This window comes from Papaver somniferum, chromosome 10 (assembly GCF_003573695.1).
Source record: "Papaver somniferum cultivar HN1 chromosome 10, ASM357369v1, whole genome shotgun sequence".
In the NCBI taxonomy this organism is placed as follows: Eukaryota; Viridiplantae; Streptophyta; class Magnoliopsida; order Ranunculales; family Papaveraceae; genus Papaver; species Papaver somniferum.
Window position 1 is genome coordinate 101,964,756 of NC_039367.1, and position 19,613 is coordinate 101,984,368.

Here is a 19,613-nt window from a genome sequence, read left to right on the forward strand (position 1 = left end):
AATGTAAATAAGAGTCATGTAAATAGTCATTTTGTTGTTTCATTGTAATAAGCAAGGAGGGTGTATGCCATTGATGTACAACGCGAGTAATTGTGAAATACCTCCAACTCATTCACAATTCTCGTAAAGTCCGGACAGCTAGCTAGATTTCGACCTTGGTTCTTAGCCTGAGAAACTATCTCTTGGTGATTAGTAGTCATAACATCCGATCTTTCTTTACACATGTGTAGATACACTTTACACTCTTATCACATGTCTTTATTTGTTATCAGTGCTAGGATTGTGCCTTTGATAGCTAGATTGACATCTCCATTTTGCTGTGAGCTTAAACTGTCTTGCACATGTCACATTTGATGGAATCTGAGCTTATATTTTGACCTAGAACTTTGTAGGTACGTTCTAAGCAAACCTTCACGAGACTTCACTCGTCCACTAAGGACACTTAGTGGTTTAAAAGGCTTAGTGCATATGCTAAATGCATTCGAGAGACCAGCGACAGTGGTATAGGTAGGATTTCCTTAGTTTTGTTTTACTTGAGGACAAGTAAAATTCAGGTTTGGGGGTATTTGATGAGTGCTAAAAAGTGCATATTTCTATATATTTTTCTTGGCATTTAACTCATCTTTTGTGCATTAATTCTACATTTTATCCCATATTCTGTATTTTCATTGTTTTCAAGAATAAATATTTTTATTAATTAATTTTGTATTTTTAGGTACCAAATAAAGACTAGATGAGTTGCGGAGCCAAAAGAGCAAAGACACGGGAGAAAGCCGGTGGAATCTCTAACGGAAAAGAAGTGAAGAATGTGTTATGGAAGACTCAAGGATAAAAATGGGCTTAAAAAGGAAGAAATTGTTCTTAAAGAAGAAGTGGGCTCAAGATTACCTAAGCCCAAATCCAATTCCTAAGCCCAAATCCATATCCTAAACCCAAAATTCAATACCCAAACCCGTTTTCCTTCTTAACCGTAAGATTGGATCCATTCCATCATCCAACGGTCGCTGCATCATCATGCATCAGATTTCGATGCACCTTACCAACACTACAGCACCTAACTCCATCTTGAGCCGTTAGTTTCGTTGTATTTTTACATCCAACGGTCGCTCATAATCTGTCTCCATCTCGCCGTTAGATCCGTTTCAGAAGTTATCATCCCACGGATTCCCTTCGCGAAACATCAAGATTTGATGAGCCCGCTCAACACCCAAACAACCAAATACCTATACCCGCAAAACAAACACACCCTTCTTCCCAAAACCATCGACTCCATCTTCTCCATTCCTCTACAGCGACCATCACCTCCACCATGTCCGCTCAACCACCTCCATCACTGTACCCCATCAATCAGCCACCCCCTCCATCACTAAAGGACACCACCATGATACTCTCTAGCTCCTTCTCTCTCAACCCTTTTATCTGTTCAAAAACAGTGAACCTAGAAACTAGGTTTGAGAGAAACAGAGTTAGTGAAATCAAACCACCAATTACGGAAGAGGAGAAGCAATAGAAGAATGGGTCGATACCATTGATTGATTTCAGAGATTAGGTAAAGGTCAATTTTAGATTTTTTAGTAAACCCTAATTTTACTGATTTGGGGATTTTAGTTTTTTTTGGGCTGTAACTATAAAAGGGTGTTAGGGGTTGTAAAATTGGGCATCGCTGGACTAGCCAGTAGAGAATGGAAACAAATTTATTTTGATGCAATTCCAATTTCAGTTCTTCTTATGCAGTTAACAGTGAATGTGTGCATGTTGTTTTCAATTATCTCGAATGTTGAATGTTGCTTGAATTATCATACTCAATGAATGTTATTGCTAGTTACATGTTTAGCATGAGCTAAACTGCATTAGGCTGAGGCTCAGATGAAGCCTAGTGCATTGTCAAATGGTGAATTGCTAGGATAGTTATCCTGATGTCTGCTTTGATTGAGCAATGGGAAGAGATTGATGCTCATAGTGCCTGTGATTGATTGTTCTGTCAAAAGGCAGTCAATGCTAGGGGCAAACTAGTGAGCAAATTAGTTTTCCTCCCATTCTAGATGTATGCATAGGATTTTCAACTCAACCTAGGATCACACTGCTTGGCTAGGACACAAAGGTGGATTCTAAGCCCTTAGCTTAGCCACAATCCCTTTTACAATCACTTAAATTCAGTTCTGTTTTGCTTCCTGTTCAGTTTATCTCCTTACCTGTTTTGCTTGTTTAATTTCTTGCAATTTGTAGCTGTTGTGCACTGAAATCAGTGCACAAACTCACCCCTGCCCTTGGCTCACAGCCTTGGTTCCATGCTGTTTTGTCATCTTTGCTTTGTTAACTGTTTCGGTTCTTTGCAATTGCCATATTACTTTGCCTTGCTCACTGCCATAGTGCCTTGTCTCCATTGCTAGCTTAGGAAAATTTCTCGTATGCTCCCACTCCCTGTGGACTGATCCCTTGCTTACTCTCTATACTAAAACTTGGCCTTGTATACTTGCAAGAGTTTTTGTGTGTTTTCCATTTTCACACCACCCAATGCAAGGACATGAAAGTCTGCTATGAATTGATGGCCCTGCATCTGCCATTCCATCTGTTGACAAACCCCAGAACTTGTAATTCTTTCTCCATTTGCCACTGTAACTAGTAGATGTATTGTTGGTTGAATATTGCAGAACAACCTCTTAGCAAAAGAAGCATCTATGAAACTATGAGTGTTACCTGTGTCTACTAGAATTGTAACTGCCTGTTTTTTGATTTGCCCCAAAATGCATATGGTTTCAGTACTATGATGGCCTGTAAGAGCATGGAGAGAAATTTCCATGTCTGACTCCACCACATTGATGGGTTGTCCTGGCTCAGTGGGTGAAGTAGTGTTATCTAGAGGTGAGTCCTCTTCAGCTAGAACCATATAAAGCTGTTGGGTCTTGCATTTATGACCATAAACATATTTCTCATCACAATTGTAACATAAATTTTTGGCTCTCCTCTGAGATAATTGTTCTTGAGTTAATGTTTTAATAGGAGGTATACAAGTAGATTTGTAGGGAATTGGGGTTAAGGCTCATCAAATATTAATGAATCGCCTAGTACAACTCTCAGAAGACACTTTAAAGCATCTCCAAAACCAACCCAGATCCACAGTTGGTGAACAACACACCCCAATTACTGGTCACTCTGAAACTCATAGAGATAGTCATGCTTCTCCTGTAAATTCTCTCAAACGAGCAAAACTTGACTTTCCAAGGTTCGATAGTGAAAACCCCAGAAGCTGGTTACGCAAATGTGACAGATTTTTTGAAAACATATGTTCCTTGGTCTGAATTTTCTAATCATCTTTGTCGTCGTTTTGAGGATTTAGCTAATGATAACTATGTTGGCTGTTTTAATAAACTCATTCAAATCACTACTGTAGAAAATATTTCCAAACATTTTAGCAACTCAAAGCTCTAATGATTGACCAAAATCCTTCCCTTGATGAAGAGTACTTTATTCTTAGTTTTATTAGTGGATTGAAACCTGATATTAGTAACTCAGTTAGAATGCACAACCCAACATCTCTTTCTCATGCTTTTTTCTTAGCCAGACTTCAAGAACAAACGCTTGTTTCACCACCTAAATCTTCTTTCACTAAACAACCCACTATCTACACTTATTTCAATAAACCATCTACATTTAAACCTACCACATCACCTGTGGTTTCCACTTCAATAACCCCAATTCCCCCCATTTTTTTTATAAGTCAAAAAAATGTATTAATGATGATAATAATATTTACAAGTAGCTTACAAGAAAAAGAGGTTAGAGAAATCTCAAAAAACTTATAAACTATTTAAACCTAAAATACTCAACATTTGGATATTCTATTGAATTCAAAAAATTAGGACGACCAATATAGTGCATTCCCACTTCATTAGCAAAAGAACATCCCTACTTATCCATTTAATCCGCTGAAATATTAGCCTCAAGAAAAGTATGAGCAAAGCGAACTGAATCACACGATTGTCACACCTCCAACCACCTTTGCTGAGCAAACCATGGAATAAAATTCTCCTCAAAAGCCTTAATCACACTTGTAGAGTCTGAACGAATAAGAATTCACTGAAAACCCCACTGTTGCGCCCATTCCAAGCCCACAATTATGCCATCCATTCCTTCCAAATAATTAGTTGTAATTCCCAGGGCAATGATCATCGCTCCTATCACATTGCAGTCCACATCTCTAGCTACTACGCCATCCCCTGCCATACCCGGGTTTCCACGAGACGCACAAGCACAACAAAGAAGTAACTCATTGCTTTCTGGAGCTTGCCAATAACAAGGAACTGGTTCCACATGCTTCACTCTCCTATGTGCAACTCTAAATAAGTTCAAAATTCGAACATCATTAACTGAATTGTACATGAAACTCTTCATCCGGTAAGAATATTCATGAATTAGCTTAAACACATACTGTTTAAAGAGATGTAAATGTGATGTTCGCTTTTCATACACACACTTGTTTCGTGTGAACCATAATTCAGACCGAACTACCAGATTCACAACAAGCCATAACTTATAATTATACTACGACCCTTAGCTGCCTTGTAAGAAATAACTAGGTTCGAGTTAGGTTGTAAAACAAACATACCAGAAATCCAACGCCAATCCTGAACAACAAAGTTGAACGACCATAAAACATGTTCCAAAGACTCCTCGTCACATTTGCACACCATGCATTTGTTAGGAAACGAGTGTTTGAACCTGCTTTTAACCTTATCTAAAGTAGCGTAAGTACCCTTAAGAATTTCCGGTTTTGAGCAGCTAAATTTGGATGGACAACTAAGTTCCAAAGTAAGCTAATCCCCTATATTGAAATGTATTTAGTACGAACCAATTCTTTAGCAGATTTAACAGAAAAGTTACCTTTTAAGTCCGACATTCATATTTTCCTGTCACTTCCCATATGCATCCTAGGAAAGTTGTTTACGTCAACACTTGCTGAAAGCAAAACCTCCATCTGCACCTCTGGAACCAGCCAAGAGCTTTGATGAAGAAAATCAATTACGCCTGCCTGCCTATCCAAGTACGTCTGATTCAAAATATCAGCAATACTCCTTTCACCATACCATAATAAAGTGAAGTAATTCTGCCATCTCCTATTAGGAATTTAGTATTCTGATCCACCTCCTTGTAAACCCAACGCATCCCTGAGTAAATTGTTGATTTCACACCATACTCCTTGAATTTTCCATTTCTATAGTAAATTTAGTTTCCAGAACCGAGACCAGGCTTTTGAAGAGTATTTGATATTCCACCAAAGTTTCATAAGCAAGGTCTTGTTGGGAACTTCCAAATTAGGAATCCCCAAACCTCCTTCTTTGTAAGGACAACAAATTTTATCATAACCAACCACAAAAGAACGAGACAAATTCGAATCACCCGACCAAATAAAATTTCTTATCGCCCTCTCACACTGATGAATAAAATTCTCTTTCCATTTATAAATTGCCATGTTGTTAATTGAATAGCTAGAAAAAACTGAATTGATAAGAACTACTCTATCATGAAAAGAGGGAGTCTTACCATTCCAAATCGTAAGTTGATCTTTTAGCTTGTCCACCACATTACTAATGTGAACATATTTCATCGCACTAGGCATGATTTTAACTCCCAAATACCACATTACTAATGTGAACATATTTCACCGCACCAGGCATGATTTTAACTCCCAAATAACGATTTCGACAAGTATTTATATTCATACCCGGAAAATAAGCTATAATTTGTCGACGATTCAAGGAACCACCTCCATAGTAAATATTTCTTTTATGACGACACACAGTTTGACCCGAGGCTTGTCTATAGCGCTCCATAAGGTTCGCCAGATTTGTAAGACTATGCATGTTTCCTTTGCATAAAATCATAATATCATATGCAAATAAAAGGTCAGTAGGCGAAATACCATTACAAGTAACCATATAAGTCATCTCCCTATTTTGAAAAAGTTTTGAAATATTTCTACTCAAAACATCTTCAATTAATCCAAAAATAAGAGGAGATAGAGGATCACCATGACGCAGGCCCCTATTGATTTTGAAAAAACCTTCAAGACTGCCATTTAAGAGAACAGAGATACGAGAAGATTGAAAAATATGATGAATCTAAGAACACCAATCTTCAGAAAAACCATATCTTCGAAAGACCTCCAAAATGAAAGACCAGCTCATTCTATCAAAAGCTTGGGAAATATCTAGCTTCAGACCAAAATTACCATCCTTACGCCTAATCTTGAGTTCATTTACCATTTCGGAAGCTAAACTAATTTTGACATGGATATTTATTTCTTTCATAAAAGCCACTTGTTCCTTCGAAACCAAATTATCAAGAACACTACCCAGCCTGGTATCTAAAATATTAGTAAAAATTTTGAAGAAGAAGTTACTGAGCCCAATTGGTCTAAATTTCCTTAGAGTATTAGCACCACGTACGTTAGCAAGAAGTACAATCAAACTAGAATTAACTCCACTTGGAATTGTTTTAGACTGCCAACAAAAAATAATAGCATTAGTCAAATCAAGTTGTATAATAACCCAACAATGACGATAAAAACAACTTGAAATCCCATCCGGACCCGGAGCACTATCATCATCCAAATAAAACACCGTCGCCTTGATTTCATCTGGGGTAGGAATAACATCCATAATATTATTTTCCTCAGCCGTAATTGAAGGTCTCTCGTAATTAAATAACTGACCATCAATAACTGTGTCATCTCCATTGAATTTAGCCTCATAGTAGTTAACAACATGGTCACGGATCAACACACTATCAGAAATAACACTACTATTTTCAGAAACAAGTTCTGAAATCGTGTTCCTCCCCCTTCGAATGTTTATGCTGTTGTGAAAATATGAAGTATTACTCGACCCCTCCAATAACCATTTATTTATAGACTTCTGCTTCATCATAATATTTTGTTGGTTACTAATACCTTGGACCTCAGCAAGAGCATCTTTGGCATTATTAAATTTAGACTCATCAGAATGATCATCATCCGAAACTCTTAGAGCATTTTCAAGACGCAATTGTGCCTGTTTTAAGAGAACATTCACATTTCCAAAAATTTGTTGATTCCACAATTTAAGAGCTACCTTAAGCCGCTTAAACTTGTAAGGAAAAATAAAATCCGGAGTGCCATGGACTGGAGCATTCCAACTATCATGAATAAGTCTCAGAAAATCTGAATGTAACAACCACATTTTTTGTATCCGAAAAGGAGCACGTTTCTGACGTTGAGTAACAAAAGGATAACCAACCAGTGTCGAATGGTCAGAAACTTCTCTAGGAAGAGCTTTACACTGCCGATTAAAAAATTTATTCAACCAAGCCTCATTAATAATAGCACGATCCAACTTGCTTATGATCCGAAGAAATCTTGATTGACCATTAGCCCAAGTGAATTTAGCACCCAAAGCATCAGCTTCAAAGAACTCATTGTCATCCATCCATTCATAAAATTCATTAATACAAGAAGTTCTTTGTTCCCTACCACCTTTCTTCTCATAATTTCTTAAAACACAGTTAAAATCACCTATAACCAACCATAGAGTAGAATGATCATTAACATTAAGCTGATTCCAAAGACGCCTTCTAGTCACTTGAATATAACTTGTATGAACAAAAGAAATAAGCACACCATTCAAAGAAACTGTAATAGCCTTCCTACTAGTATTCACCACCAAAGGATCATCTATATCTTATAACCAAAGAATTTACAGATTACCCAAAGTAGAAGGTGTAGAATTATGAATAGCCGTCTTCTTAAAACCAGCCAGATTAAGCCTTTCAATAACAATATCAGCATACAAAATTTTAGGTTCAGAATACACAAAATTTGTGGATTTAATTCCCTAACCAACTCACATAATTTTATACCTTCTTCCAACTTACCACACCATTGATATTCCAAAATATCACACGCATTAAACAGAGTTTGTTGGTTTGTTTTTAACTTTCCAGATGTAGCATTTCCACCCGGATTCCTTGTCATAACTGGAGACCTACCTCATTGCACCTTAATTCCAAGGTCATTATTTTCCGATTCTGATTCAAAGTTTCCTTCCTTGGTGGTTGTTGCTGAGCTAGAACTTTCCGGAGTAATAATGCGAACACGCATTGCCTGTCTTTTAGCGACCTTTGCAGCTCGTTCCTCTTAATCCATATTGACCCACTTTTTCCCTTTTGTAACTTGGCCTGAGTTCTGAGTAGACTCTTCATCCGAATTGGTATCAGCAATGAAACCCTTCCTTTGATTATTAAGCCCCGGTTCATCACTCAGAACATTGAATCTATTAGGAGATAACACAATAGTGGACTCCTCAAGAGCATTTGATAAAGGAATAGAAGATGTGCCTCAGTCCTATCTGTAGATGATTGTATAGTTCTCGATATTTCAAAAACCTCCCCAGACTTAGCTTCCAAAGATTTAGTTCTCTCCAATTCAATCTTGGAAACTAAAACTGCATGCTCGCTAGCAGCCTGCTTAGTTCTTTCTAACTTAGCAGGCGCAGGACGGATGTCAGCTTCAGATTTTGCAATCTCATCTTCAAGATGTTTTGACTTATCCAAAACAACATTCTCCTCCTCGGTAACAACAACCATTTCCAATGGATTTTCTTCCTCAGAAGGTTTGTTTTGCTGGTTGCGTGATTTCTTCTTTTTAGCAGCTTACCAAGCTTGTTTAGGTTGAACTTCTCCAGGAACAGTAAGTGCAGTTGTTTCCTTTGATTCGTTCTTATTTGCTGGGTTCTTTTTACATTCTTCATCAGAGTTTCCAATGATATTGCAATGTAAATAAAATTTTGGGTAATTTGGGATATCCAAATATTGCCAGAAACTCCTACCACCAGCTATAATATGTATCCTTTCAGGAATATGTTTAGCAAAATCTATGTCCACAAGCACTGAAGCAAAATGGCCATATTCCAGATTCAATGTCTTCTCATCAACCACAATAAGTGCGCCAATTATTTTCTCCATTTCCAGCAAGGTCCGTTCAGTCCAAAGCTCCACAGGTAAGCCAGGGAAACGCAACCAAACTGCCGCGTGAGAAGTTCTTTGCTTTTCAGGACTGTATCCTGGATACCAAATATTCACATGCAATGGTTGTTGATTAACAAACCATTTGGTATCACGGATTTTCTTCTTGGCTTCTTCAGAATTTAGCATGATGGTAAAAACCCCTTGCTCATTGGAAGAAACTTGCACAGATTTAAACCTAACTGTCATTGTTCTTCTAAGTTTTTCTTCACTTCGTGAAACTTAATACCAGTAAAATCTAGTATTGCAATGAGACTGTGTTGAAAGAGTTTACAACCCTCCTGAAAGTAATCACTAGGAATCTCCAAAGCTGGCTCACCTTCCCTTAGAGTTGGATTCGACAAAATTGTTAAATCAACAGAAGTGGGGTTTAGGGTTTTACGTGCCCTAACCTTAGCAGCGAACGTTGTAGTCATTGCATGGCTCTTACTTGAGATGCCATGATCTGAAACGGATGCTAGAATCATCATAAATCAACCGAAGTTGATCTAGATAATCCCAAAACACATGAAAAAAGATGAACTTTCAAAATCGCCTAGGAGAAAAAAAAACGGACATTCTCTCTCTTCAGAGCTTTTTTTCAATGTCACGCCGATAACCCCTGTAAGATTCGTCATTAATCGTGACAACTCCTTTGTTGTGTGGTCAACATCTTTGATGGATGGACCTCCAGTCATTGTAAAGTACCAAGTATACTGGGTGATACCACTGTTATGGTTGATAGTGATAGTACAAAAGGTACAAAGAGAATCATGAGTGCAAAATACTAACTACATCCACACTGGACTGAGTTCTTCCTTCTATTCAATTTCTTAAGTTCAGTACAAGGAGGAAAGCGAGTATAAATATTGCACAAACCCTAACTAAGAGCATCAACGGCTCGACTGACTGCATGTGGGCACGACACTGCCACACGATTTTAATTAACTTACTACTACAGAAAGTAATTAACCTGACAGTTATTAACTAACGTAATTTAAAAACTACTAATTGTATCCCAAAACTGATAGAGACAACATCTTCAGCAGGCACATGACAAAATTCAGAGATGATATTGGTAGTAGCGAAACTAGCTGTTAGTGCTTGTGGAAGATTGATGTGTTTGATTGCTGAGGTGAATTAGGGTTTGATGTTCTTCAATTGACAGAGAAATTGAAGATGGTGATGAATATTGTCGATGTAGAAGATAGGTTCATTTGATTATGGTGTTACATAGAAAGAGATATAGAAGAAATATGAGACGGAAGAAAATAGAAAAGAAGAAGGAAGTTAGGGTTTTTAGGAATTGAATTCTCTGAGCTGATGAAGTTCTGGGTTTTGAATGAATGTCTTGTAGGGATTTCGAAATTGGAAGAATGGGTATGAATCAGACTTAGATTTTGTGCTGGAAGTATGAGTTTTGAGGATTCAGAGAGGATCTGTTGTTGTTGTGAATGAATTGAACTACAAAATGGTATTGGTGGTATGGAAGCAGAAATTTGGTGCCATGTGATGCAAAGTTGCGGGAACTGAAATCAGAGGAACAACTTATGTGAATGGTTGATGTTGTGTTAAGTGTAGCAGAAGGGTTAAGTAAGAATAAAGGAGTTGAACTGCTTAGATGAATTCTAGGACAGGTGAAGCTCTAGAATGGGATTTTTTGTGTGAGCCATAGATGCAACAGAGACGTGGAACGGTTCAGGTGATGGTGCAATGAGTTATCAAGTTGTTGCAGTAGTGGTCAATCATTTGAAGTTGCAGGTGCAAGTGGAACTGCAGTTAAGAGATAAAACAGAAATATGGGTTTGTTCAGGTTCAGATTTACATTGAGATTAAACTGTTGTTTGTGCCTTCAATTTGGAGATAGATGGACTGGATAGAGAGCAGATTAGAATGAGGTTGTTCTGCTGGTGTTTGAGAGCTTAAATGGGAGACATAGATGAACCTAGTCGGTGCTGTAATGGTGATGGAACTGAAGGCCGTACTGATGTTATGGGTTTGAGAAGGTGAGAAGGATTGTTTGAAGCAGATTCAGGTGTTGCTGTTGAAACAGAGCAGGATATTGATGCTATTGATCTGTGTATTACAGGGAAGGTTAGATAGGTCTTACTGTGACAAGGATCTGAAGATGGTGATATGTAGGAAATGGAGTTGAGTTTCTTGAGGAATTTGAGCAGAAGATGTAGTGGTGATGTTGAGGTGTGGATTGAATTGCAAGAATCTAGAGCAATGGATTGGTGGGTTAGATTATGCATGAACTACATGAGGGAGGTAGTGCAGCTGAACTGAATTGCAGCACTGATGATGAAGCACAATGATGGCGCAATATAAGTCATGTCATATGCAAAATAACTCAGCCCTGGAAACTCATGCCACTCAGCTGAATTAGACAACTGACTCGGTATCCACTCAGAAGCTGGCTCAGTTACGCCGTCAATCAGCTGTTAACTCGGATGGTTGACTGTTAATTTTAACCGACAACCTGGGAATGTACTCCGATCACCTTAGTTACTTCTAGACCATTTTCCGGGATCGTTCTGACCAACTTCCGGCACCTCCATTAGTTCTCTGGCGGCTACTTTTTGAACAAATTTTCTACATTGGTTCTTCTCACATATATGCTTGGAGGATTTCTATCTATTGTACTTTTGAAGACTTGACCCACGAATGATATAAAAAGGAGATTTCTACAACTTTGGGATTTCACGTATTCTACTTGGATCTAAAGAGAGAGTCTCTTTTGTTTACGCTACTAGGGTTTGCTTTTCTTTCATCTTCTTTAATTCATTATTATTATGATGACGAAATCCATAGCTATGAGTATCTAAATTAATATTATTGGTTAAGGATGTAGTCCGATATCTACAACTCGTGCTTGATCAATGCATTATTTTTCTCTCTTGATTATCGTTCAAAATCTTTATTGTTTTTTATAATCACATGATTGATGTATTGTGATAGGATTTATATGTTTTTTAGTTAATTGGCCAATTAATTGAACTTGCATATTTGTCCATAGCTAATTTAGGGTTTTTCATCAAGCGATAACCCCGAATACAAGTAGCATGATATGATTACGGTTTGTAGTGATACACTCTTGTAATCATATGTAGAGTTTGACCCTTGTCTGAATTGTCATGCACAATGTATGACAATTGTATTGATTAGCTTATTTCTGAAACTTAATGCTCCAAGGAATTGAATTTAATTAGCACAAGGCATTAGGTTATTATTTAGGTGGATTTCACACACACAACTTTAATGTGTGTGTTGATGAACTTAGGAAATTAACGGATTATCTTGCTCTCTTGATAGTCTAGGGATTTTGATGATAAAGAGATTAAATTGTAATTCTAATCATGTATGCAAGCAGTTGTTTGAGATTTAAGATGAATTCCTTGACCAATATTCTCAACTCTTGGTTACTTTCTACTATTTACTTTGCTTTCAATTATTTTTATTGGTTTGCTAAAACAAAACTCCCCTCTTTGGTTACTAAGAAACTGAAATTGTATAACAACAAAGCCTCCCGTGGAACGAACTCTTTCTTATCACATATTATATTCATATTTAGTTAAAGTGAGAAAGTGAAATTACTTTTGACGCATACGACAGCGATCAACCTAGGGTTTATGATTGTTTTCTAGATTATTCAAGTGTACAATTGGATTAATCATTTGATAACTGTAATGCTAGTAGAAGTTGGGTGATAAGTGTAATAGTCAAACAACTCTCTACACAAGTAGAAATCACGAGACCTTGTAGAGGGATTCTGTGGAACAAGTGCGAGTGAAGACAACACTAGTAGATGGACCTTGTCCTAAGAGTCTAACTGTTAGGATCAACCTAAATTCACATAACTTAAAGCTTCTGATTGGGTTACACCTTGAGTGCGCTACTACTTGGTGGTTCAGTTGGGTAGAACCTGATATACGAGCGCTTCAGTATCAGATTGCACAAGGAACTTTGGGTATGGATAAGAGTACCTGCTATTCTACGGTTGGTGATATATGATTCTTACGAAAGGTAAACGAGTATTATATGAGAGTCAATGTTTGGTAACGACGAATGATTCCTAATCATCTTTTCATCTTATTGTTTATTATTCTTTTAGTTGATAAATCCAATCCCCTTGGTTACAATACTTTGTTTTGCTGGACCAAATAACATATCAATTACACAACTCTTTGTGGGAACGATCCTTACTACTGTTATATTACTAGTTAATTAGTGAGAAATATCTTGATTAATTTGTCGCATAAACCACTTCTCACATGTCATGATGATGTGCCCACTCAGCAACTACCACGCTTCGCATTATTAGTCGTGATACTACTTGCTCCATATCATATGGACTTTACCAAACAGGTAGACCTAGTTGTGCAAGTAGGCTTTAACCTTATAGGCATGCCTTAGTCATGCAAATCACGACTAATATCTACTCTCTTCCAAAAATACTCGAGACATCAAACATGTCACAATTGGGGGATGTTCATCAGGGTATTGGTCTGGCGGTTTACAACATGCGATATACAACACACACATTATGAGAAAGTGTCACCAAAGGCGGACAATTGACAAAAGTAGATTAGTGGATGTAAAACCGACTATTTTTCCCTTTACAATAGGGACATGGTTCTCATCACTTTCACACGATCTCCACCTCTTCATTGCTCAACTACTTCCACTTCCTACGAGATCAGGGTGTTCGACTATGACTCGATATAAATATATTTTTAATCTGCTCAATGGACAATCAAAACAAGTATCCTGAAAACACAGAGAACTTACAACTTATCATCTTTTGCAGTAAATTCTATTTTTCTGATTTTTTTTTGATAAGTCAAAATTGTATTAATTAAAACCAATAATTACAAAAAAAAAAAATTTACAAGAAAAGAGGTCAGAAAAACTCCAAAAACTTGCAAACTAATTGAATCAATAATAAATTACATTTGGGAATTCAACTGAATTTTAAAAAATAGGCCTTCCTTCATAGTGAATTCCTACACCATTATCAAGAAGACAACCCTTTTTAGCCATGTTGTCTGCTACAAAATTCGCCTCCCTGTAGGTATGAACAAACCTAACAGCCTCATAATTTCCAACAATTGCTAGCCATATTTGCCTTGCAAACCAAGGTAAATTAGAGTTTCTCAAAGCTTCAACCACACTGTAGGAATCAGAACGAATACATGCTTTTCTTATACCCCATCTAGTAGCCCATTCAAGACCAATAATAACTCCATACAGCTTAGCCATAAAATTAGTAGTTATTCCAAGGCCAATCGACATCACACGAAGCACATTACAAGCCGCATCTCTGGCCACGACACTCGCACCAGCTCTGCCGGGGTTACCTCTTGCGCGCCATCACAACATAGGAGGATCTCATCTTCATTCGGAGGTTGCCAGAAACACTCTATCGGATGGAGTTGTTTAATACTTCTATGCCGAACTCTAAAATAATCAAGTATGACAACGTCTTCATCACTATTGTTCATGTGGCCATGAAGTCTAACTGAATAGTCTTGAATTATCTTAAGAACCCGCTTGTAGAAAATACTCCAGTTAGGCTTCTTTTGCTCAAAAAATCTCTTATTCCGCACTGCCCACAACTCAGATTTGAGGACAAGTTTCGCCAGCAGCCATAAATCGCGAACCATAGGACTCCCCTTTGCTGCTTTGTAAGAAATTATCAGGTTACTGTTTGCATTTATCCCAAAAACTCCAGAGATCCAGTTCCTTGCACGAGCTGCAAAACTACAATTAAACAATACATGATCAAGAGTTTCCTCGTCAGTATCACAGAGGCAACATTTTTTAGCCAACTGAATTTTAAATCTTCCCTTGATGAGATCAGAAGTTGCGCATGCACCACACATGAATTTCCAATTATGAGCAGCCAATACAGGGTGAATTTCCTTCCTCCAAATAAGAGACGCACCATCCATATTTGGGTATTTTTTACGGATAAGGGAGACAGCTGATCTGACGCTGAATTCTCCAGAGAATTCAGGCATCCAAACCCAAAGATCTTCTCCTCTTAATGGCCTTGGCAGATTATCAATCTCCAGTCCAGCATCAATCATTCTTTGTAAATGAGCATCAGGAATAACCCATATCCCTTCAATCATAACATCACTCACTCGTACAGCAGTATCCAAAGTCTGATCATTAAGAATTTCAGCAATGCTAACATCTGTACACCATATGTCATAGTAAAGAGACGTGTTTCTCCCATCCCCCAGCAAGACCTTGATATTCTTCTCCACAATCTGATAAACACTACGAACTCCTGGCAATATGGTCTATTTTTCTGAGAAAAGTGATAAAACAACCACACCTTATAGGTTGTCTCTCTAATCTCAAAACCTTCTCTGCTTCCCTCCTTAAGATCAACCTTTCTCCTTCATTTTGTGAACGAATCAAGATTGGAACGGCCATTTCTTGGTTTAGGCCATAATTGTACAGATTGATCTCTCGAATTTAAAGTACTCCTGTGTAACACATTTGCTTAGGGTCTAGACTCGTTTCTCATCAACCTACCCACTTTTACTCTTTTCTCCAAAATCAGTTTTTACCCTACTACAGCTGGAAAATCAAAGCATATAATTGAAGACTCTTAATTAAAAGATTCTCAATATTTCGGATTGGGATCACCTTGAGTATCAAGGAATATCTTTGGACAATAAAAGATAAAAATTACACTCATGTCCAAATTATATCGACATCTGGAACTTTCTTAATTAGCAAACCCTATTCCAAACTCACACAAAACCGTAAAGTAACATGTGAATATGAAGGATCGGAGTCAAGGTTTTGTGGGTACACATCTTGTAAACCCTTCCGAGACTATAACTCAGGCACTAGGGCCACCTAGGGGTTCAAAGGCTTATTGCACACACTAAGTGCAATCGCGATGCCTGCGACAGTGAGTTAGGATTTTTATTTGTAGACTATATTTTCTCAGGACTAGCAAATAATAAGTTTGGGGGTATTTGATAGACACATTTATGTGTCCGATTTGTCTCAATTTTTTATATTGTTAGTGCTCAATTTTGTACTTATTATGGTGTTTTATGTGAGTAGATATTTTTGAAAAGAAACATTAGCGAAGAAATCAACTCGAAAAATTACAAAAGGCACCCCAACTTTGGATAAGGGCACCCCCTGAAATTAGTTAAAACCGGCCCAAGAGAAGTGTTGAAAACACCCCAAAAAAGCCATAAAAATTAAGGGCATCCCAAATGGATAAGGGGCACCCAATTACTATCGGCACCCTAGCAGTTGGTTAAGGGGACCTTCTTCTTCTTCGTTTGAAAATCAAATTTGGCGGGATAAGTCGTTTGAAATTGGCAGAATTAGGGTTTAGATTTTGGAGGTGTTATAGTGAAACTAAATGGCTGTAATTGTTTGGGTATCTTCCTGTTGGCAAGCAAAATTCAGATTGATGAAGTGCGTGCTAATTTTATTCGAAATCCAGCCTTTAGACAAGACTATTTCAAGGAAAAAAAGGAGTTAATGGATAGAATGTCAACTAAGAAAAAAGCTCAATCTCCTATTAAGCTTGTTCCTGGTGGTAATTATGCTTCAGAAGAAGATGAATATGAATATGATGATATTTATGAAGATGAATACAAGGAGCATTATGGAAACCCTGGTTTGACACAAATAATTGATGGTCTTCTTCCCAAGATGAGCAATTTTAGAATTGGAAATAAGGGGCACAAACGATTTTAATGTTCCTAGATTTCCTCTTTATGTTATTTAATTTTGTTTAGAAGCTTATTTTTTGAGCTTTTAGCGTTATTTTGTTGTTATTTTTTTGTTCCCCTTTGGTTTATGGGGATGGGGCGGCCTTGAGCCTCCCATTTTATAATTCTTGTAGTTACGTTTTTTTGCTTCAATAAACCATCTTGACCTAGCAAAAAAAAAAAAAAAATCTTCCTTTTGGCCTAACAGGGCTGGTAATGGGTTTTGTTTCGGTTAAAATTGGCTGGAGTCGTGAATTTGAAGAAAATAGTATTCTTGGGTTTATTATTCTCCGGGAAGTTCTGTTTGGACCTTTGAAGAATTTTGGGTGAGACCCAATGATGGATTATAATTGTTTTAGGGATGTTTCAATCAAAGTTGCTTGGTAATGGACTTTGAATCGAAGAAACCAAGTTATCCACGAATTTTTGGTAAAACAGGGGAAGTGAGTAATACTCGAGTGATGGGTAGTTTTTCACGGGATTGCGTGAGTTGCAGAGTGGTTAAAACGTGTACTACATGTGCTGGAAATGTGAAGGAGATAAAAAAAGGTTAGTTAAAAACTGACATAGTGTGAGAGGAGAAGAAAAAGAGAATTATTCTTGTGCTGTCGCAGAAAATGAAATAAGATTATTTCGAGTTATTGGAGGAGATTTGAAGGCCCTGTTGGGTATATAAGGGATTGTGGGAGTCTAGAGATGATACACGGAAAGTCTAAGAGAGAAGAGAGCGCTAGAAATCACCAAATCAGAGTTCGCAAAAACTCTATTGCTATTGTGAAGAAGAACACGAAGAACAAAAGGAGGCTCATATCGATCCCTAAATCCGTCATTTAAACAACGACAGAATATATCATTTTAGTTACCATATACCTTCAGCAATTGTACTTCGTTAGAGTTGAACTGCTCAATTTAGTCGCTAAAGACCTTTAGCGAGTGCAGAACCATTATAAGCAATTTATACTCTTTTTGAATACAATGAATAATCAAAAAATTTCCAATTTCCGATTCATGAGTAGCTAATTTAATTTCTATGACGGGGAGAAAGCGATTTTTGATGAGTAATTTTTAATAATTAATTACTTTGATTTTTCTACTCTCTTTTCATGTGATTATTTGACTAATACTTTTCTCTTCTATAAAAGCTTCGTTTAAATTGTATTGAATAGTTTTAAGCTATTGACCTTTAATAAGCGAAGGAATATTATATTTTTTGTGTATCAATGTAGTCGCGTAAATATTAATTAACGTTTTATCATCCAAGGCATGAGATTGGGTTCGAAACCTCCTTGAGAAATCTGAGAGTGTGTCAATGTCTTTAGTTATTGAAGTTGCAAACATCAAAAGTAGTGGAATCCTAAACCCTAGTTCTCCCTCTCTTTGGCCAATACAATTATTTTTTCTTTAGTATTTTATTTTATTAGTCTTAAACCAAATATTTAAAATATTCTGAGATTCGAATTATTTCTTACCACTTTAAAACTACATCAGAATGAGAGTCGTCGATCGTCTTAAAAAGCCCATCCACAATCGTCAGAATGGGAAAATACATTTGTTTTTTATAAAATGGACTAGCAATAACCTGTGACGTAACATCCTAGGGACGATCACTCTGGGATGTTTTGGTGATGATTGTATTTTTTTGGCAGACAACTATTAGCCGGTATAGGAATATTATTAGGGGTTTGGTGCCATAATCTTCCTCAATCAAACTTCTAGTCTCTATTTATCTCCATCGTAGCTTATTCTCCAAAACAATAACCCTAGAAGCTAGGGTTGAGAGAGGTAAGACTAGGGTTATCTTCACAGCTGTAAAACATCAAATCAGGGAATTGCAGAAAGGTTTTGTCAGAAAACGTGTTTCGTGTGAGTGGGTATTCTCTAATTATCGAATTCTAGTGTTTGAGAAGATATTTGTGTATAAATATGGCTATTGTTATGTAAAAAATACATCCAATTTTTACCAGGATCAACTATTTAGCTTAATATAATCTTGTTTTAATCCTCTTCATCATGTTCTAATTTCATTTGCTAGGGCTTAGATGAAGCCCTAGCCTTCTACTGTGTTATTCATACCATTTGTGTTATTCCTGAATGCTTAAAACTGTTTAGGATAGAATTGATCATAGTGCTTCAACATTTTTCTCTCACAGTGTATGCCATGTATCCATTGTAGTTAGAATTCCACTGTGTTGATTGTGCTACAACTCATGCTAAACCAGACTATTATTGATCCTTAGATTAGTTGTGATTTTGAGAAATACTTTAGTTGCAATTAAAATATCCATCGGAAAACCCCCTTAGATACAAGGTAAAATTGAATCTGTTATAAGGACAAGAATAGTGTTATCAGTTGAATACATAGTGTAGGTTAGTGGAGGATTTGATAAACCTAGTACTCTCATTCTCAGTGTTTACTTCTTTATGACTTGCATCTTTATTTTACTATTGTAATCTCTACCAACATCTTTGTCGTATCTACGAAACAAAACCATTTTGGTTACTCTTTGTTCGAAATCAGTAAGACCGTAGCTTCAACTTACACCCACCTTGTCCCTGAGGATCGACCTGTATTTGCACCTTACTCCATTGGAACTGTGCACTTGCAGTCATTGTAGGTACTGTTTATAGACCTACCAATGACATTCTGAATTGGAGTTTTCTGCATAAAAGGTGAACACGCACCATAGATTTCTTTCATCAATTCATCGTATTAACCAAGTACACCACAATCTTTTCATTTCAACCTATAAGTCTTATACCTTGTGTGATCGTCTATGAACAAAGGCAATACAATACAACACCAAGGTACTCACTTTATAA

The 19,613-nt window shown here is 37.1% G+C and overlaps 2 protein-coding genes across 2 annotated transcripts; both read right to left on the reverse strand.

Annotated features, from left to right (window-relative positions):
* Nucleotides 1-8,685: 8,685 nt before the first annotated feature.
* On the reverse strand, nucleotides 8,686-9,246 carry LOC113316032. Its single transcript, XM_026564265.1, has one exon. It carries the CDS (start codon nucleotides 9,244-9,246, stop codon nucleotides 8,686-8,688), a length of 561 nt encoding a protein of 186 aa, XP_026420050.1.
* A 4,764-nt stretch (nucleotides 9,247-14,010) lies between these two features.
* Nucleotides 14,011-19,403, reverse strand: LOC113316033. The gene is made up of 3 exons (XM_026564266.1): nucleotides 19,340-19,403; nucleotides 14,397-15,334; nucleotides 14,011-14,289 (listed from the first exon to the last, which is right to left on the reverse strand). Exons 1-3 carry the CDS (start codon nucleotides 19,401-19,403, stop codon nucleotides 14,011-14,013), a joined length of 1,281 nt encoding a protein of 426 aa, XP_026420051.1.
* Nucleotides 19,404-19,613: the final 210 nt, after the last annotated feature.